This window comes from Electrophorus electricus, chromosome 14 (assembly GCF_041902795.1).
Source record: "Electrophorus electricus isolate QZ-2024a chromosome 14, ASM4190279v1, whole genome shotgun sequence".
Lineage (NCBI taxonomy): Eukaryota > Metazoa > Chordata > Actinopteri > Gymnotiformes > Gymnotidae > Electrophorus > Electrophorus electricus.
The window spans coordinates 4,140,001-4,162,039 of record NC_137510.1 but is presented as its reverse complement, the minus strand read 5'-3'; the positions used below and the strand labels follow the sequence as shown (position 1 = coordinate 4,162,039).

General features: G+C 46.4%; 2 protein-coding genes across 2 annotated transcripts in view; both read right to left on the bottom strand.

The window, feature by feature from the left end:
• Positions 1-1,435: 1,435 nt before the first annotated feature.
• On the bottom strand, positions 1,436-14,337 carry slc6a3 (solute carrier family 6 member 3). The gene is made up of 15 exons (XM_027033026.3): positions 14,056-14,337; positions 13,001-13,327; positions 12,277-12,408; positions 10,656-10,869; positions 9,953-10,091; positions 9,489-9,623; positions 8,480-8,583; positions 7,341-7,465; positions 6,131-6,243; positions 5,777-5,905; positions 5,276-5,375; positions 3,928-4,028; positions 3,630-3,797; positions 3,268-3,339; positions 1,436-2,257 (listed from the first exon to the last, which is right to left on the bottom strand). The coding sequence occupies exons 2-15, from the start codon at positions 13,287-13,289 to the stop codon at positions 2,234-2,236; spliced, it is 1,845 nt and encodes a 614-aa protein (XP_026888827.2). The 5' UTR covers positions 13,290-13,327; positions 14,056-14,337; the 3' UTR covers positions 1,436-2,233.
• A 4,049-nt stretch (positions 14,338-18,386) lies between these two features.
• Positions 18,387-22,039, bottom strand: part of LOC113587623 (lysophosphatidylcholine acyltransferase 1) — a 23,925-nt gene continuing 20,272 nt past the window's right edge. The window contains exon 14 of the mRNA XM_035530841.2: positions 18,387-22,039. This exon is cut by the window's right edge and continues 432 nt beyond it. The gene's annotated coding sequence lies outside the window, so the exon portion shown is untranslated.

The window sequence follows — 22,039 nt, the reverse complement described above, 5'->3', positions numbered from 1 at the left end:
TTATTTTCTCGTTGTAAAAAAAGCCATGTTTCGTTGGTGTATATATAGTGAAAAAGATCTTTTATTCTGGAACTATATATGAATGATGAGAGAAGGCTTGGTTTCATGTTGTTGACAATCAAAATTAATGATTTGTTGTTTCCAGTGGCATTTTAATACTAATGGACACTGCATTAATGACATGTTGACTTGCATTGCCCAATGTTGCTATGGCAGCAATGAAATTAGGAATTTAAAAGAAAAAAACTCATCTACACTTTTGGAACTTTAGAATGGAAAGAATGTTATGACAAACATTTACTTTTCATATATAAACTGGTTCCTCTGCCTAGAACTTCAGAAGAACTTCGCTTGCACAGCTGGTAAAGGACCTCTGTTGTGTTTGTCTGGAAACTGTGTGTACGGCACAACAATTTTGAGCATTTCGATATTAGAGAGAGAGAGCTGCCAGAATGCGATTGAGCGCTCTTTGCTTACACGGTGAAATGGTATTATAGTACAGTATTATATAGTACAGTATTTTCAGAGCATGTTTAGCTGAACAAATGAGATGTCAAACCTATGAAAAAGAAGGCCAGAACATTAAGATAAAGAGCACACACCACACACAGTAGACTGTGAAAGTAGTTTATAACCCAGAGGAACCGATCTCTTACATGCATCAGTGTGTTTATTATTATTTAGTATTCGGGGAAATCGTCATAGTTTCAGTCTTTCAGACGGGTGTGTTTGCACACATCTGCAAGGTTCACCACACCTCTACTAGACCTGGTCTTGCTATAACCATTTGGTTTGGATGATATAATTCAAAATGAAAATGGGTGATGCATCCAAATTTCAAAAATGTATAAGACATTCCAATGTTTCACATTTAATGTTTTATGTTTAATCTTGCTACACCAGGCGTGTGGTTTGTGGTGTAGACAGTTATTTAATCTCCCTGCTTAGATTAACTAGCATTTTGTCGGAATGTTGCCATCTTTCTGTGTGTGTGTGTCTGTGTGTGTGTGTGTGTGTGTGTGTGTCTGTGTGTGTGTGTCTGTGTGTGTGTGTGTGTGTGTGTGTCTGTGTGTGTGTGTCTGTGTGTGTGTGTGCGTGTGTGTCTGTGTATGTGTGTGTGTCTGTGTGTGTGTGAGTGTGTCTCCAGTCCTTTCTCTTGCCGTGTTTCGGTAGAATAAAGTGCACTGCTTGGCATTAAAAATGGCATCTCCTGCTTATTCTTCTGTTCAGACACCACAGTGTGACACATACACATAAAGAGTGGACGTTTTGACCAATGTTTTGCCTGATTTTCCGTGGAAATCAGGTTTTGTCCCATATAGAACTTGACAACATTTGCAAAATCGCAAAAATCACACCAGCATCAGCCAGGACTGAACACAAACTGCTCCCAAACATGTTTATACACAAACTCTTTATTGATATGGGTGGGTGGTAAACTGCAGTAGTCACTCACAATATATGAACCTGGCCCTTTCAAAGCTGTTAAGAAACAAAGTATCTGTGATGAACAAAAAGCGATTTTTAGTGTATATTCCACCTGATCTACTCCAAATTGTAGGAAGTGTAGAGTTAAACTCTATAGATTATATAGTTTAAACTCTATAGATTATCTATATACTGAAGATCTGTCATAGACTTAAAACCACACACATTTAACATGATTTTGTTATAACAATTTTGTTTTCATCGCTCTAAACGTCTGAGGTTTGCAGACACTGCAATGACTCAGGTAGTCAGGCTTTACGCCAACACGGAAGTGTGTGTCCTCTTGTACGGCAGACAGGACACACACAGAAAGTGTAGGCGCACACATCTCGGTGGGATGCGTTCAAATGTACTAGCCATCATTTTGCTTTTTGTAAACACTAAGAGAATATATAGATTATGTCATGGCACAAATGAAGCATTCCTGTGTTTTTCTAGGTACTTTTTCAATATTTTTTCTTTGACACTTCAATCACATAAGGATCTGTTGTATTCTAATCACAAAACAGTCAACAATAAATAGTCATTGGGATACAACATCAGCAACAGTAACAGTCATCTTATACTGAGATTGAAACCGATATGGACAGAACGCCAACCATGTTGTGATCGAAGTCACGTTACAGCCACACGCTCAATTATGCAAGAAAGGAACGATTAGGTTTATGCTTGGTTTGGCTGGCGGCACTTCGCACACCCGTGAGCATCCTCCTCATTTTGCTCGACACGACAGTGGCGCGACAGCTCAGACCACGAGCCAGTGATGAAGCTTAAAAAAAACCAAAAAAACACACAAAATGGAGAAGAGAGAGTAGGTTACACACAGCTGCGGTGTTACAGTCAAACCACACACCACAGCCGCAGTCAAACCACAGCTGCAGGGCTACAGTCAAACTACACACCACAGCCGCAGTCAAACCACAGCTGCAGGGCTACAGTCAAACCACACACCACAGCCGCAGTCAAACCACAGCTGCAGGGCTACAGTCAAACCACACATCACAGCCACAGTCAAACCACAGCTGCAGGGCTACAGTCAAACCACACACCACAGCCACAGTCAAACCACAGCTGCAGGGCTACAGTCAAACCACACACCACAGCCGTAGTCAAACCACAGCTGCGGTGTTACAGTCAAACCACACACCACAGCCACAGTCAAACCACAGCTGCAGGGCTACAGTGAAACCACACACCACAGCTGCAGGGCTACAGTCAAACCACATACCACAGCCGCAGTCAAACCACAGTGGCAGGGCTACATTCAAACCACACACCACAGCTGCAGTCAAACCACACACCACAGCAGCAGGGTTACAGCCAAACAACAAACCACAGCTGCGGTCAAACCACAGTTGCACAGTACCAAGGCATGAAGTTTAAGTACAGGCCATGAATGCATTGTTACATGTCGCATTACACTGGAATTATTTATATAGTTAACAGTAGCAATGTAAACTGCCATATGTGCAAACAACCAAAACAGTTTCCTCGCTCTTTCATGTCACCACATCACTACCTGTTTTTCAGATGACCTTTATCTAACAAGAATAACACAAACCATAACCATATCTCGTTAAGTGTATTGTTTTTCTTTTTTGATGTAATTGTGGCATAAAATTTTATACTTGGCACAACTGAAAGTTCACCCCTAAAATCCATGCAAACAGCTTTTTTCAGCAGTGCACCTGATTCAGCAGCACAGCTGATCCTGTGGGTTCTTATTTAAGTTCTGCATAAATGTGGGTACATCCCACAGTGGGTGTAGCCTGAACTTACCGTGAACTGACGCACCTCCCCCCGCTCAACCAGGTGATGCTCTGTCTCCGGAGTGATGGCGTATGCCAGTTTCTTTGTCAAAAAAAAGAGACAGCACCATATCATGCAGCCAATCCATGGAACTTGGTAGAAATGTATCCAAAATAATTACATATATTACTCTAGAACTACAATTTGTGTTCAGAGTCTCATTCAGGAATGGGTAACACACCAGAGCAACAGACAGAATGCTACCCACATGCTATGTGTTGTTCACTGCAGTGGGTGTGGCCATGACTCATGATTCCCAATCGCAGTTTTAAATGATTACGAACTGTAGCTTTAATTTGTTTGTACAATGCCTTTAGGGCGTGTGGACGTACGGCACAGAAGCTGCCAGGAAGGATGCAGAACTTGTAGATGGCATAAATCGGCACCATAATCATGGAGGACAGGGACAGGCACCAGCCGACCATGTTGGCCCACACGGGGAAGTCGTAGGAGCCGTACTTCGGAGGGTTAAAGGTCGCAAAGCTGACGACCACCATGAACTAGATGGGGGGGGGGGGGGGGGGGGCACAGGGAAACATCACACTATACTACATCCAACACCTCCAAGCGCTTTTAACGTGAACGTGGATGGTGGAGGCGATCCAAGAGAGACGCTGTCGGCGGGCATACCAGCAAGAAGCAGGGGCTGACAAACTTCCAGCACAGTCGCCAGTAAAAGCCCGGACGCTGGCCAATCATCTCCTGGATGTCATCGCTGAAGCGGTCTACTCCTGAAATCACGAACGCACAGCATGTCAGTTTCACAGAGACATCAACCAAAACAGGAACACGTTAGCACTTCTTTTTCTTTCTTTTTTAAAAAAATGCAGCATACTGTGGTCTCTTTGTTGTATTTTGTTGTATGTATTTTGCATGGGGTCACATATTTATATTAACATCATTTGTTAGGTGTTCTAATCCAAGACACACATATATCAGTATTACAGTATGTGTGCTCCCCGGGAATCCAACCCACGCCCTCTGTTTTTAGTTTTAAGCAAAGCGCTTGCTGTTAAACACCAAGACCAAACTAAGACCGAGAAACATGTGCACGCGCCTTCTGTGCTTGTGAAACTTCTCTCCACTGTACGCTGCCCTGCAAGGCACAGATCAGAGTCATCCGCAGAAATCTGGAGAGACACAAAGGCCAAGACCTCCGATTACGGTCATTAGCCAAGGCTTTTCTAAAAAGGCCACTGGAAAGGCCTGGGGCTAGATTTGTTTGCTTTGCCCAGAACAGCTGCTGTTGGAGGGGTGCAGCCTGTGACCCTGAGCCCCCCGGTCAGAGGTGAGGTGGTGCTCCTCCTCTACTTATGTCATGGCCAGCTGCCTACTCAGCTCAGCCTGATCCCGTGCAAACTCTTTGAAGTTCAGGGCTCTTCTTTCAGCAGGGCTTGTCCTGTGACGTTTGGAAATAACAGCCGACTCTGATGTGGGGCCTACTTAATGTGCTGCAGTGAGCTTCCGCACACGACGCGCCTCACTTGCCACGCCTGGAACTCTGAAACAGCGTCTGATCGTTACCCCATGCTGAAAAATCCTCTACATCCTTCCTCGCCTTGTTTTGGGTACGCTGTTACACACGCTAATGCATGAGAGTCATGTTTTGATGGCAGTTAATAACAGCTGTCTGTTGTGCTCACTGTCTCAAAAGAGCTTCTCCTTTTTCGAGATGTCACTGCACTCTATAAAGCAATTCCGTGGCTGTTTACAGAAACGATGCATTACACCTCCACTTAACATAGATTTAAACACTTTTTAAAAGCGTAGTTCTAGGAAAAAGTTATTTTTCTCTTCAACCACAGACCACCGACCAGCATTCCATGGCTCAAGGTATCCTGGCAGCTTGCTGTGTAATGCCCCTCAGGTCAGTAATGAGGGAAGGCAGCCCTGGAGGCACAGCTGGCTGTCTGCTGCCTGATAGGCCCTAATGGGGCATTGGCTTCCAGGGGCATGAAGGTAAGCCAGACGCCCTCACCGTAAAACCAGGCGATGCCGATGGCTTCGATCAGCACTCCAAAGAGAATCGACGTCCCGGCCGCAAAGTGGTCAAGCAAGGTAAAGACGTAGATACCCCCCTGGAGAGAGAGAAGAAGGGATAGAGAGGGGGATGGAGGATGGAAGAGAAAGAGCATTATTTAGAATGAGGCAGATAGAGAGAGACAGTAGATATAGTCTTTAATGCTCACAGTATAGTTTGCCATCCTATTACAGTGCAATTTATATAATCCTAGATAAGAAAGAAGGAAATTTGATAAGTGGTGAGGAAAATTAGATAGATAAAAAAAATAGTAAAGTAAGACTTATTTAAATTAAGATAAAATTAAGATAAAATTTGCATATGCGCTAAAGAGTTAAGTGCTGCCTGTGCGACCCATCCTGTGCGAACATCTAGCCTAAAACTTGGTTAAATCTTAATCTGGTAATCCAGCCCCTGCGGTCAGATGTGGACTGAGCGAGTCCTTTTGGTCTCACGCACATTGGTGACGCAGAATAGCGAGATGAGGAAGGTGGAGACGACGATGAGGAGGGTGAACAGCTCTCTGTGCTTGTGCAGAAACTTGAATTCATCAATGAGTCCTGTGATCACAGACTCCATGCCACCCATCTGAAACACACACACACACACACACACAACCTCTCTCATTACCTGCCTGACAGAGGAGGCATCACTATCACTTTTAAACTGAAGGGAAGAAAAGACACACAGTGGTGGCTCTGTAGCATCTGTTCACCAGCCACATGCACAAACACACACTCACACACACACACAAACAGACAAATTCACACATACACATACACAAACGCGGCCCGGTCTGTGGCCCACTCTTACCGCGCTGTCAATCCCCAGGGTGAGCAGCATAATGAAGAATATGACGGCCCAAATGGAGGAGCCCGGCAGAGTAGCTATGGCCTCTGGGTAAATGATAAACACCAGGCCAGGGCCTGGAGAGTAGAGTAGAATAGAACATAATAAAACAGACTAGAAAATAAAAATAGTATTCTTTTAAGAGTAATTGTTATTTCTGTGAATGCGCCAGTTTAGTAAATAAGTAGCCATAGATCTACAAACAGGGGGACCCCTCAGTCACCCTCAGGCTACACGTAGTGAACAGCAGCACTGATGAAACATTAAGTCATTGTAAACAAAATGCTTGGCTGTAATATTATAGTATCTAACATTCTATAATGAATCGTCATGTCCAACATGTGTTAGGGAGGCACGTCGATCTCCAGAAATGGCTGTGAGCGTAAATATGGGCTCTGAACGGGAAAAAGCCTTGTGCGTTTAAAGAACTCCAAAGGAACAACTGAAAACGCTGTCCCTTTTGGTACGGTCCCTGGAATTATAACATAATAATGAACCACATAACACATGATACCAGCTGTGAAGTATGATAATCTCCATAAATATAAAGAACAACACACACATTTATTTACACTTTGAAAAGGTACAGTTAATTTGTTTGCGGTTCCTAAATGATGTGGAATCGACATCTAAGCTTTTTGGAAACACAGTTTGCCGCTGTGTTTTATCACGTTGACAAATTGTGGTCCGTATCTGAGCTGACATATCAATTTTCACTTAAAATGTAGAGCCGATTCGTTGTATGTAGCTGGCCTCTGGTATTTGCAATAAACATGTCAGCTTCAGGAGGAATAACACTAACAAAAGGCATTGATTAATTGACAAAGGATCAATAGCAATTCATTTCATGGGAGTTGGAGCGAGACTGAGCCATCTGAAAGCTCAAGCACAGCATGCTGCCTAGAGAGCGTTGCATCCGTTCTCAAACCCTGGCTAATTCAGCGTTACCAATGCCTTATTGGAGAAGAGACGGGCTGTTGGTGAGTGCTAAAGCTCAGAGACTTTGTAATGGCTTATCTTTAGATGGTCTCTATCTATATAATCAAAACACACACTGAGGAGAACCACTCATGCATGGATTGTGGAAAATACTAGTATTAAAACATGAAAAATCACAGACTCAACAGAGAAAGATTATACACACACACACACACACACACACACACACACTCACCATCGGTCGCTACTTTATCAAGGGCCACATTGTGTTTCTGAGACATGTAGCCCAAGAAGGAGAAGATGACAAAACCTGAGAAGAAGCTCGTTAGGGAGTTGATTGAGCTGGTGATAATGGCGTCCCTGCAGAAGGCGAAATACAACAATACAATAAACCTGTGTGTGTGTGTGTGTGTGTGTGTGTGTGTGTGTGTGTGTGTGTGTGTGTGTGAGAGAGAGAGAGAGAGAGAGAGAGAGAGAGAGAGAGAGAGAGAGAGAGAGAGAGAGAGAGAGAGAGAGAGAGAGAGATTTTGTGTTTAGTGAGACCAATCCTATGATAAAACTGAAATTCACTGGAAACCCATAGCCTGTGAATACGTTATGCTACTTAGGCCTTCTTGGCCACTCTGCAGCGACCCCTAGTGGCAACCCCTTCCATTAATTCCAGTCATTTTCCCTGCTAGCTGAATTAGCACTTGTACAAAAACACGAGCTCGCCCTTCAGATATGAGTGGCAGGGCACATTTCCATAGCGTGCTAATGAATGCGCATATTTAATGAGCTGAGGGGGCGGAGCCATTTGGAAACCGCAAGAAGCAGAAATGCAAGGAAGCAAGTTTTAGCGCTCATTTCCCATCAGGTAAACTCAATTAACGCATGGAAGAACCTTCTGGAACTGTTGAACGGGTCCCAGCCCCAACCCTACCACACCACTCCCGAGCTGGACAAGGGTAAAACCCCAAGTCTCCGTTTCCGTGTTATTTTGCGTTTCTTCGGCACCATTAGAGAGTCCTCCTCCGTTACATTTGCCCAGGCTCGACCCAGACAAACAGTGTAAACTGTGTAAAAAGGGCATAAATATTTGATCTGATAGAAGCCACGAGCTGACGTGATAAAAACAACCCTGTTCCTCCAAATATGCAGAATGTCTATTATTTATAAGAAGCAGGGAGTGTGTGTGTGTGTGTGTGTGTGTGTGTGTGTGTGGGGGGGGGGGGGGGGGTCTTGCGGACTTAGTGGGTTTTGAGCATGCTTACCTGTAGCGCTCTCTCTCTCTCTCTCTCTCTCTCTCTCTTTTTTTCTCTCTCTCTCTCTCTCTCTCTCTCTGTGTGTGTGTGTGTGTGTGTGTGTGTGTGTGTGTATTTCGAGCTAGCTTACCTGTAGCAGTTGTTGCTAAATTTGTTATAGCTGGAGAAGGCGATTAGCACACCAAACCCCACTCCCAAAGAGAAGCAGATCTGTGTGGCGGCCTCGATCCAAACCTGACAAACAATCGGTACGGTCGGCCACACAAAAGACAGCGCACAACACCTATCATTAGAGATAATTGCAGGAAACTCATTCAACAGAAAGATGAAAGCCACTTGTGAATGCGGGGTAATTTTGCAAATTGCCGCTGCTTGCATGTGCCTAATCTAATTCTGAAATTGCCGCTTTGAGGCAGAGCAGTGGTCTTACAGGGAGAAGCAGCGATTCTGTAGGGGACGTAGAGAACAGCCACTTCGTTAGTGCTAGCAAGGTGCTAAGTGATGATGAAATGAGAATCCCTTAGGAGTCGCTCAACAAAGTTTACAGCTTCACAACACACACACACACGCGTTTCCTCCAACCCATAGATAGGAACATACACACACGCACAGCACACACCACACATACACAGGTAATAGTTGAAGGTAGTTTTTTTAATTAAACTATATACGGTTGTAGCTGAAATTTCCGTCACGTCTTAAATTTACATTTCAATGCCATATTCTTAAAGGAAAACTGTTTTAAAACAATCTTCATGAGGAACAGGGAACAAGAAATTGTGAACGTCATACAGAAACCTTTTCAGTGATGGAAGGAACCCGAAGTACAATCGGAAAGTTTGAGGAGAGGGGGGCAGGTTTGCATACTGCATTCCTTGGTTCCCTGTTCTGAGAGAAACAGGCAGCCAGGCCTGTGTAAGAGCTCCTGCATGGGCTCTCTCTCAGTCTGGGAGAGTAGATGCATGTGTGTGGGGGGTGCACACAACAGGAGGACACATCGGGTTTGATGTATCTCAGGGGCATACTGCCTTTGAGTGTAGTGTGTGTGTAGCATTTAAGTGTATGCACTATATGTGTATGTGTGTATGCATGCATGTGTGCTTGTGTGTGTGTGTGTGTGTGTGTGTGTGTGTGTGTACCTGAGCATCACACAGTCGGAGGAAGTCCACACTCAGGTAAGCTTTAATACCATCGATGGCTCCAGGCAGGGTGACACCTCGCAGTAGGAGTACAGTCAGAACGACATAGGGCATGGTGGCCGTGATCCACACCACCTACACCCACACGCACGCACGCACGCGCGCGCGCACACCCACCCACACACGCATTAAAACATGCACGCACGTGCACCCACCCGCACATGCACACACAACCCTGCATATGCACACAATCACGGACGCATTTACTAAACACTTTTGTTTATTCTGGCGTTCCACATGTTCAGTGATGAGCCTTAGAGGAAAGACTCTCTTAGGGTGGTAAGGGGTAGATGAGAGGGTCCTTACATCTAGGACCTCAAACGGAATGTGCTCTACGTAGCAGATAATGTGTCAGAAGCCAACGCTCGGGACACGTATGAGTAATCAGGAGGGGCCGTTCCCACCTTCCCCGAGGTCTTCACTCCCTTCCAGAGGCTGAAGTAGAGGACCACGATGACCACGGCCAGGCAGGACGTGAGCTGCCAGCGAGGGAGGCCCAGGTCATCGATACCACTGCTGTCCTGCAGATGCAGGACCCTGCGCCTGCACAGAAACAGTACAGCTCTGTCAGCTGTCAGTGACCACGCCCCTTTCAACAGGGCACTCCCAATCACAGTCTACGGCCATTCCACAGACCCAGTCTAGTCACAGGCCATGCCCCACTGGGTGGGGGGGGAATCAACTTTGCAGTCACAAACACCGAGTCCTTGTCTACTTGGTCTGGGAGCTGGGAAAGAACAGAAACCACCTATCGGGCCCCCGAGGACTGGGTTGGAAAACACCGCCTTAAAGTATAACACTCGCTTGGTGAAGTCTCGCATACGAGCTCCGTTAATTCGTATACCTGTTAATGCTACGTATAAGAACAGAGTGGGTCCCAGCCAAGCCATCAGAACACATGAGCACCTCCAGAGGGCACAGGTGAAATTCTTTATAGTGTGTGTGCATGCAAAGCTAAACAGAAGTCACGGGACTGTACATACACATGATTTTACTTATTTAAACCCTTTTTTAAATTTTGAGATGAGTCAAATTATAGCAATTCTGCAGCCTTGCTTAAAACGCACGCACGCCCACGCGCACACGCATGCAGTCAGCAGGACTCACTCGAAGTACTCCAAGGCCGGCGTGGTCTTGTGCGAGTCGTTGAGCAGAGTGGCGTTCAGGCCCGAGCAGTTGGCACTGTTCCAGGTGTTGTTGCAGTTGACCCAGGGCAGTTGGGCCGAGAAGGAAGAGAACAGGTAGAAGAGAGCCCAGGCGATGATCACGTTGTAGTAGAAGCCCACGTAGAGGGAGATGAGGATGACGGTGAAGCCCACGCCTGAACAGGAGGAAGGAGGGGGGAAACACGGAGGACCACAGCCACTGAGACGGACCGCTAGCGACGCCGCCGCGATGCCGTGACGCGGTAATAACTCAGCTGGAGCATTCGGAAAAGCAATAAACGGAGACGTCGCTGCACGTACGGACACCCCATTCCATTCCCCTGCTGCTTAAAATTCCTGTTTCAGACCTCAGCGTTCCTGATGTACCACTTCAAAAAGAGGTTTAATGGCAACAATGAATCCAGGCATCCCTCAGGGCCTAAACCGAGGGGGGGGGGTGCCTCAGACACCCGGCACCAGACACAGAAAAGCGAAAAGCGGGGCGGCTACAACCGCGGCGTCCATGGTCGCCCAGTAACGAGAGGCACACAAGCCGCTTTCACGCGAACGCTTCCGGGTCACAGTGAGCCCACGCGACCTCAAGCCTCAAAGGTTGAAACGAAAGCCCTCAGCAGGCCCACACGGTTGCCAGGGCTGTCGGACGGAGGGACAGGATTCGCTCATCAGCTGCACATGTGTGACGCTCCGTGCACCGGGGAGCATCGATCCCGAGGAAGTGGACGTACTGATCAGCAGTAATTACAGTAATCACCCAAAGAGTGGCAGTCGCACAGCAAGCCAAGCTTGTGATTAAAACGTCCGTCTCTCCCTCTCCTCCTCTCTGGAAATTTACATTTCCGTTTTCTCGGTCTTTCTCGCCTCACGCGTTATTCTTGACAGGCAGCTTATGGCCATAGAGAACAGGCATCTCCGCTGTTGACAGCTGACACATGAAGTTTCTTTCTTGGGAGAGGTGAGTTATAATGGATGGGTGTGATAGTCCTGGTGTGTTACGCTGACTTTGTGCAACCTTAAAATTACACTGGGCATTTCTTAATGTGTTTGGTAAATGCATGCATTTGGGCATAAAATCATGCTCTCTCTTTCACACACGCACGCGCACACGTTCTGTGATGCTAAGGAGGTGCGTGAACACAAGACAGTCCAACACCCACCATTACCAGAAGGACGGTTCAAGTGCAGCTGACAGGAAGGCTCTGGAAAGTTCTGGAAACAGTGAGACGGAAGGTCACCGGGAACCTCTTGCACGTTAATTGCACAGCCCCTCTGTTCCCTGTGTCTGCCCGAAGACACTGGCAGGGAATTTGCATGCGGGCGAACAAATGCAGGACATATGCTGAGCAGATCTGATACTAAACGCTCCCATTTGACTGAGAGCGATTTCGGCCAGAGATTTAAAAAAAAACAAAAAACCCAAAAGTGCCTGTCTGTTGTCTGACGGGCCACGGCCTCAAAGGACCTTGTGGAAAACAAAAAAGCCTGGTTTGGTGAGGTTGGAATGGTGCCCCCTGCCCGTCCGAACGCGTGCGACCAGACCCCAGGTGGCGACGACATAGCCGTACCTTTAAAGACGGGGCAGATTTTCCACACTCCGGCCGCTCCTTCCCGGTTGTACTGGCCCAGTGCTAATTCCATGTAGAACAACGGCATTCCTGCGATCACCATGAAGAGGAGGTAGGGGACGAGGAAGGCACCTGAAAACGGAAACCGGAGTCATTCCTCACATCAGCCATTTTTCTTTCTGGGTTGGACGCAAAATACCAAAACATAAACCTCTAAACTCTGGCTTTATTATGCATTTATTGCATAAGTGGCGTAATTATCCTGGTAATTACTATGAATTATTCAGTGCCTACAGTGAAAGTGATTTGAAAGGTACCAGAGTGAGGTATGTAACTGGAACCTCCTATGGGTCCTTGGTGGTTGAACAGTTACCATAGGGCTCAAGTATTAATGTCGCATGCTGTTATGGGGCAAAATTAATGTGATTGTGTGGCCCAAATAAATTATTTGTGTTGGAATTGTTCATTTCAGTAGTGTCAATTAACTATAAAAAGGCTTTTTAAAAGATGCATATTTTTAACATCTTGTTCTTGTTTGTTTCTTGTATATTATCCATGGAAAGTGTCTTTTTGACTTTCAGAACAAGAAACTTCCAGAACACAGTAGATGTGCAATAAACATTCATTGAACTGTTTTACGAAGCACATCCAATAAGACATATCTGACCTAATATGCCAGGTCAAACACCCACGCTGGACGTTCTGTCGGTCTGCGCCCTCTCACCTCCACCGTTCTTGTAGCACAGGTAAGGAAACCTCCAGACGTTCGCCAGGTCCACGGCGAAGCCGATCACGGACAGGAGAAAGTCGATCTTCTTGCTCCAGGTTTCCCGCTGCTCCCCGGACGGGTGGGTGTGGCCGGCGGGGGTGACCAGGGCCGAGGTGGTGAACTGCACCCCATTCTGCTCCTTCACCAGGATCAGCTCCACCTCCTTGGGGCCCATGGCACCGGGGGGCTTGGCAGGGCCGACGGCCGAGGACATGGGCGTGGCCGGCGCAGCGCCTCTGGGCATGGGCTGCTGGACTAGGCCCCGGGCAAAGACAGCGCCCCCTGTGGGTGGCTCAGGAGACAAGGGAGGAGAGGGAGGAAGGAGGGAGCGACCATGTTGATATGAGCTCGCTTACGATGCGAAACGCTTCCGACATGACGGGTTGATGTCTGGCACCTGGGTTTGCCTGCGGCTGGCCAACAGACGGGAGAATGGACAGTCGTGTAGTGACACAGACGTTGGCACTCGCGCAGTAACGCTTTCCGTTCTTAGGTACTAACAAGTGCCAATTTTAGATTTAAATGAGGGACGTGGAAATACAACAGCAGCACAAAAAAACGAAACAAAAGAATCAGAAGGACTCAGAATACAACGTACCTAAAATATTAATTATAAATACATAGTGTATACTAATAATCTTATAATAATATTATAAATAAATACTGTATTTTGACTGTGATGTCACCTCAAAAAAGCAAGTAGATAAATAAATAAATAAATCGGACTCTAAGGATGTACTGAGCGTTTCAATTATCACAAAGAATTTTTTTTTTTTTGCACAACCAAAATGTGTATTAAGGTGATTTTAAAAAGAACAAACACCTGCTGAATAGCTTGCTATCAGATGCTTACACCCACACTGCCTTATACAACAAACGAAGAATTAGATATTTAAAAAGTCATATAAAACATTCCTGAAAAGACCTGTTGAATGTCCGAAATCTGCATGTTGGACACTTTCACGTGGAGAATCTGTCAGAGCAGAAGCAACAATAAATTTGCACCTTACCTTCTGCAGAGTTCGACGGACACCTTTCCAGGTATGTAGGAAAAAAACAAAATTAACTCTCCACGGACAGACGCAGCTCGCCGCTCTGGAAAGCAACTTGGGTCATTTCTGCGGCGCTTTGGTGGGACTCCAGGTGTTGGAAGGCACGGGGTGGCGGAGTGTATGTATGGACCTCAGACGGAGCGAGATGAACGGAACTGCGTCTGCCAGCACCTACAAACCCTCTGACCGTGAAGCAGGATGGTCCAGAGCTGTGGGTGTGGGCAAGAGCCAGTAGAAGAGGAGGGCAAACTGTCTTCCTACATCTCTCCTCCCTCCCTCCCTCTCTCCCCCCCCCCCCCCCCCCCCGCCTCTCCGAGACTCTTGCTCTTTTCCTGGTCTGTTCTCTTCTTTGTCTCATGGTGACAACTGTATTTCCAGCCTGTTAAACAGGGATACCATACACAGCTAAGAATACAGTGCAAACACTGATAAAACAAACAACACTACAGCATAACGTACAGGACATATGACTGCCAATATACTATAATCACAATGCAAAGAATAAAAATTCCATTCCAGTATTAAACAGTAATATGAAGATTATCTATTGGAAAACAAAAAAAGGAACATCTGGATGTGTCAAATCCTGTTTTCTCATCATTCCCAGAGGGAGGGGAAGCTCGACATGCTCAATCCCAGCAGTCCGGAGCGCCCACTTCAGGAGGGAAGGTCTCCGTGTGCCCCCAGGAGGGACACCAGGATGCCTGGTGGAAGATATCGGAAACGCCACCTACGGGCTGACCTGGCAGAGCGTCCGGAGCCGTTAAGAGGAGTCTTAGCAGAGGCCTTCTGTGAAGAGAGGAAGGAAACTCATCCTCTCCCTCACTAACCGAGGCTCGCTAGCTCATATACTGTCTGATGGACCGAGTTGTTTCAGAAACTCTCATCACATGTATGGATGGAGCGCTGGACAGAGTGCACTGTCAGCAGCAAAGAGTCTCAGACAAGCTGCTTTAGCAGGCGTGACTCCACTTCCTCCAGGGAAATGCGGCAATCTCGCTGGTCAACAGTAAAGTCACAGGAGTCAAAGCAAAGTGAAGCCTCACGACTCACTGTTAAGAGCAGGTGTGTCTCAAGGCTGACAGGGATGTGATCGGATTATCATGTTAAAGATTCTTGAAGCCTAGAGACATCCGAAGACAATAAAATCAGAAACCCATAATTCAGAGATGAAAAAAATATATTTGTAATATGGAGAAAAATAATATAGTATATAGTAATAATGGAATTACAATACACAGCATATAGATTTTTTTTAGAAGACTTAATTGAAGAATTCCACCAAATATTCTTAGTAATATTTACAAAAGTAAAAAAAACAGTATTATTAATAATTAATAATTACAAATTAATGAACAATTATTAAAAGTAAGAAGAATTAGATCAGGAAGCTAGGGTGAATGATCAGATGAAACCCTTTAATTAAATAATTGTCATTAAATTAATTCTGAATGTATGTGTTTGCTCGTTTCTCCAAATGCAGAGGCGTTAACCGCACAGCACGGACCCCTGCTGGGCTGAGACTGCCGCGCGGCTCCCGTCCTGCCTGTCGCAGTTCACATCCGCAGAGCGTGTGACCTACCCGTCTGTCCATCTTAATGAGGAGACTCTGATATCGCCACCCTGACTTCGCACTTCTTGGCTATTCGATATTTTAAATTCTTATGTTAAATGAGGAATTGTCACGGAAAAACAGGACCTTCATATCGCATCAGTCTTCATTTAACCATTTTATATTTTACTACTGGTGAACCTTCTTACACACACACACACAGTGAAGAGTACTGGGAGTGGGTGGGTGCAGCCGCTTACATATATGTATCAGTATGACAACACATGCACTGTGGTAATCAAACTAATGACCTACAGGAGTATTAATTTAAAGTGCTGTTGTCATGGAGTATGTTCCCTATTTTCTACTTCAGTGTTCAGGATAAGTGAAGAACACAGCACAACAAGTATTTGAAAACCAAACTTTATTACCGAGTTACTATATGACATTCTCTGTGACGAGGAGCGCTTCGATCTCGAGAGGAAAAGCTAACATTTGTTTTTGATAAACCTAAATACTCAAACAGTTTGGGGGGGGACACCTTCTCAATATGTCTGAGTGGCTTGCCTGAACTCCCTCTTGCTCACGGTTTCTAACCATTGTCTGATCCACGTTTAACACCTTGATAAGGCCCCTAACACTCAGCACCTCCCTGGGGCTCAGGTCACTCCTCCCCTGGAGGAATCTTCAGCTGTCTCAGCGGGCGTTGGGGGGGAGGGTTCTGCAGATGTCCATGCCCGTTGTACCGGTACCTCCTGGGTCAGAACGGAGCGTGTTTGAGTTGATGGCATAAGGCAGACTGCCTGGCCCGGAACTACTTTCCTCAGAGACAATATAGGGGTATTTTCTGATCATACCCCAATACTGAAATTGTAAACATTTCTTAATCATTCCACAAATATAAAGTCAAATATTCAAATATTCAAACACACACACACACACACCAACCTGTGATATTTAGGGTATGAACATGCAGGATAATTGAAATAAAGCTTATTAATTTTAAAAGCTCACCAACCTGACTGGGTCAGTGGTTCTAACACATTCCACCTGGCAAGGAGATCAAGTTACCAGAAGCTTTGTGCTAGTGAACATCCCTCTCTGTCCTTCCAACACACACACACACACACACACACACACAAAACTCTAAAAAAAAAAAAAAAATCCGGCTGCAGAACGGAAGAGAGTCTGGAACCCAGATGACAGCCACACACTCCCAGATCCGTCTGGATCCCAGTGGAGGGGCCTCACGTGAGTTCTGGAGCACTTTTTTTTTTAACCTCCTTACACACTTTCCTCATGATGTCATCACTCTGGTACAGCTTAACCGTTATAGTATTTTTTTTTTGAATTTGTGAATTTACAATGAGCAAATGGAGAAGGCAAACAGACAAAAAAAGAAACCAATAAAGCAAAGGATTATGGGACTGTAGACTGTTTTTAACCCTCTAGTCCTTGAGCAGGGGTAGCCCTCAGAGCGCACGAGAGAGCGAGCGAGAGAGAGAGCGAGCGAGAGAGAGCGAGAGAGAGAGAGAGAGCGAGCGAGAGCGAGAGAGAGAGAGAGAGAGTGAGCGAGAGAGAGAGGGCTGTCAGAACTGACAGTGTCGACAGACGTAAAAGCATACAACACCCTCCGCCGGAGGCAGCAGCTCCTGGTGCCGTGCAGGGGCTGACGGGAAGAGGGAAGATCTGGTCATTTTAACACAGCCGCTGACATGACAGTCACCTAAAAGCCATCACAACACCCAGGTCATGCCTGCTCAAACCATAGAAAGAGCAAACGTGCGTCTCAGAGACCTGATATTTTCAAGAAGCTGTTAATTCCACACACAAACAACAGAGGGCGCTGTATTGCACCCAAGTGAGATGCATGTTGGAGTTAAGGCAGCGAGACACAGAGCAAAGCTGGAACTCACTGCTGGGAACAGCTGATCCAGGGCCATTTCCCTAGTTCCTGTGAGATTACCATCATGTGAACGCGACAGAATAAAGCTGCACCCAGATCAGCAATTTCACCGACCCTTAAGAGTGAATTCAGTGTGCTAGCACGCCTTGTGTTTATGAAGCACAGTAGAACGATTAGGGGTAACGTGACTGTAATGAGAACATAGAAATCTAATTCTACTTTTTATTAATATTAGGCCCCTGTTTATATGTAGAAGACGCAAATAGGGAAGGAAGTAAAAATATATGAAGCAAAAGTGCACATTCACTCTGTTACACAAAAAGTGTGTGTAGTGCTCTGGTATCCTGTGGGGTGGCACTCACAAAGCGTACAAATCCAAGACTCCCATTTGGGGGTTCTATGGCCAACATGAGGCATAAACAACCTTTCTGCCCAATAACATATAACCACCACTGAAGGGAGACAGCGCAGCACGCGCAGCTACGCCTGGTAGGCCTGGGATGACCAATCAATGGAAACATTAAGAAGAAGCAGTTTATTAAGTAAAGTACTGCATGTGTGAAAATATTACAGTGAATCTCGACAGAGGAACCGCATCAAAACATTCACGGAAAAGTTCAGACTTGCCACTTCAGCCCCCTTCATCTGCCTCACTATTCATATCGTCTTTATGGATTTTGTTATATTTATTTGTTATATTTATTTAGTAACATATGAATAACTCCCGAAAAACACTTTCTCTTACAGACACGCACACACTCACACACACACTGACACCAACCGACTGCTTTACCCTTTAGGACATGACAAAAGTAAATTAAATCCAGGAAGCATAGTTGTGTCCCTTTTTATTTAAGAGTCAGAATGACGAGGCATTTAAATTGCAGTCAGAACAGACAAGTTAAAACATCTTGTAAAAATGACTCTCAGTACATTATAAAATAAAAATCAGGGCAAACCAGAGCTTAAAGAAAAAAAATATAAGGATAAAGAAAGAAGGAGGAACGGATGCAAAGAAAGAGAGAAAATCCCGAATGCCTCTACAGAGCCCTCGGAAAGACCAGCTGTCCCCTGGGAAGGAGAGGAGACAGCCCCCGTCTCTCGTCTTCGGCTCAGGCGGAAGGGACACCGGTTCAAGGCAGACGGAAGAGGCTGAACAGGCGCTGCCGGAGTGGCCGGGAGCTCCCTCGCGGTCATGCACAGCCACGCGTTTCCAGCTGGGAGACCCTCGGAACGGGCCAACGACCGTTTGTGGACAAGGAGCAGCTGAGCTCCTGGGTGTGGGGGAAGGGGGTCGGATCAGCTCACACACAGTTCTTCAGTTCAAAGGTCGCAGGTTGGTGCAGTCTAGCGAACTACTGACCACACGCCTAACAGTTAGAGCCCTGCGGGAGGAGTGGAGAGGCTGAGTACATTTAAAAAGCCTCAGTTAGGAGGCAATGCCCTTACCGAACACAGTCTCTACACTTCCGACAGGAACGGTGGGAACATTCCGCTGACCGCGCAACGTTCCCTGGACGGTTCTGTTCCGTGGCCCAGGAACCATGCTTCAAGGATTACTCAGTACACACTTCAGTATACACTTATTATTCAGTATACATCCAGCAGCTGAAGGAAAAGCTGAAATGTAGCAACTGGTCTAAAAATAGAGGAACACACACGCACGCACACACGCACGCACGCACACACACACACACACACACACACACACACACACGCACGCCATTGCTAATCACCTTAATGCAAACCTGGAATGCAGTCATGTTTAGTCGGGGGGAACGAAAGAGGAAGAAAAAGTAAAAGGACGTGAGAAGTAGAGACAGACGTGAGAAGTAGAGACAGATGTGAGAAGTAGAGACAGACGTGAGAAGTAGAGACAGACGTGAGAAGAGCCGACGGCAGTCCTGCCAAGCGCCGATGCCTTTACGCTGCAGGCAGAGAAGGCCGCGCAAGTCCCGTCATATGTGCGCGTGTGGACGACGCACTTCAGGGGCGTGCCCCACCTGTGACCCCGCCCCCGGGTGTCGCGGAAACCTCGGTGGCCCGCTAGAGCAGTCTTCTGATTGGTGGCAGATTGTCTACACAGTCACCACTGAAATTAGACTTAAATTCGTAAACGCTAGTGAGAATATGTAAGAAACCTAATTTTCATATCAGCTACACAATAAAACAAAAACCCTAAAATAGAAGCAGATAGTAGTAGCATTAATCACTGCCATCATTTGCTGTTAAGAAATACAGCACAATGTAAAAAGCTACAACTGCATCACCTCAGCCTGTCTTAGAGCTTTAAAGTCAAACACCTTGAAGTAAAAACATATGATATAGATGGGGGGAGGGGGGGGGTGTTTCCTCAAACTAAATAAATAAATAAATGTTTTTTTTGTTTGTTTTTTAGTTTGTTTTTTTTTAAACATGTATCAAAACTCAAAATGCCCTGCATCAAGGAATATCCAAAAAGAGAGGTTATTTAAAAGGTCAGGAGCAAACCTAAGGGTCACACACCGCATCATCCCTGACACAAAGGCCATGAGTTTGGTCACTCGCATCACTGACGAACAAACAAAATAAGATTTTTATGAAGGCAAAGAGACGGTGAGACTGACGAGAGATCTGTGGAAATGTGTCCAGAACTAATAATGTACAGCAGTAAGTCAGAAATGTTACGTCCCGGAAGTTAAAGGAACAGAGAGTGTAGCTGGGTCCTCACAGACACATACCAGATGGAACAAGAGAGAATCCGCACATTAAAATGATAGTCAAACTCTAATATCAGGAGAAGTGAACAACATCAAAGCTTTATATAATCAATCACTTCACATAAGTCAACCATAAAAAACCCAGATCTTATAAAACTGTGTGTTCTGAAGGTCATTTTTTAATATGAATCATGTTTTCACTGTTTCAGTATCAAAATAAACTTTCGGAGTCACCGATGGACAATAAAAATGCACACAATAAAAGATGGCTGAAGAAAACCTCAGCGCGCTCGTATTCAAATGGTCCAAAGTACCGCGCTTTGTTCAGTGTATAAAACGAGTCTAAGGGATCAGCGCCCCGCGGCCCAGTACCCGGGAGAGACCAGTACCCGGGAGAACGCCAGACCACGGGATGACGGCACACAACGACAGAGCTAGCCACACGACACACCAGCACAACTGTTGCCGGAAACGCACTGGGAGCGTAGCATGACTGCAGACCATCTCTCTCTCTCTCACACACACCCACACCCACACACCCTGTCTTATTCCTCCTTCCTCGGTCAGTTTACACACAACACGGCGTGGGAGAGGTATGGGGGCAAAGCACCGGCAACAGAAATTACGCGAATGACACAGAAGAAGGGGCGGAGCTGACGATGGCTGGTCTTCCTCCCCGCCGCAAGTCAAGGCTGAATGTTCGACTCCGATTTCGCAAATCAGCTGTGTAGCCGGCGTCTAACCCATATGTGCCAAAACAAACAAACAAACAAACATACATTACAAACAAAGCCTAACACAACCAACTCCCCTCGGCCATGGACCGGGAGCAGGTCTGGGAGACGACGGCATGACGGAATGTGCAGCAGGTCGCGCTCGTCTGGAGCGCGACGGCATCAGCCCAGCTGAGCTCGGCTCCGTTCAGAAAGATCAGTCGCACGCAGGCCCAGCACAGGTCGGGCCCCAAGTTGCCCCAGGTGACGTAGCCTGGCTCTTCCGAGGACCCCTCGGGGGAACACCTTGGAGGGATGTCCGTCAGCTAAAATGCTCACACTATTCTCGTGATTCTGGCATGCGCTGAACCCCCCACCACCGACGTCCAAACCGTCATTTTTATTTTTGGTTCTTGCTAAATCTCCAAGTTTAATAAAAAAACCCCAAAACAAACAAATCACACAACAAAGCAAACGATGGTAAACTGTACCAAGAGACGTCTAGCTGTGTCGTGAATTACTGGTGAAACTGGCGATGGGACTTTCAGGGTAGCTGCACCCAGCGTGGCTACCGCAAACCCTAAACCCCTCCGTCCCGTCGATGCGCGCGTGGAGACGTGTGCACGCTCACCTTCACCCAGAGCCTCCTTCAGTCTTTGACCCTTTGACCCCTGAGCTTTAAAAGACAACCCAGTCTCATGGAGGACTGAGACCAGGGAACTGGACTGGCTCGCTTTGATCTGGAGCAGCACGTCGGCGGGGTCCGCCGTGCGCCTCGGACCCGGCCGGCCCGCAGGTCGGACGCGCTTCATCGGCGCGTTTAACCCCGCCGTTACAACAGCAACACTGTTCTCAGGCATCGAACCCATGCAAAATGCTAAAAGGAGCGTTCAGTAAAAGAATCCGCAACCATAAAACAGCAGGAAATGAGAAAAGAAGGATTTCTATTATAAAAAAAAAGTCTTTTCAGCGTTTAACCCACACCGACTTCGGTGGGTACTAGATGGAGCCAGACACCGGAACAAAAAGGACTGCTTGGCTTATGGTGTGATTGTTTTCACCCAGACATGAC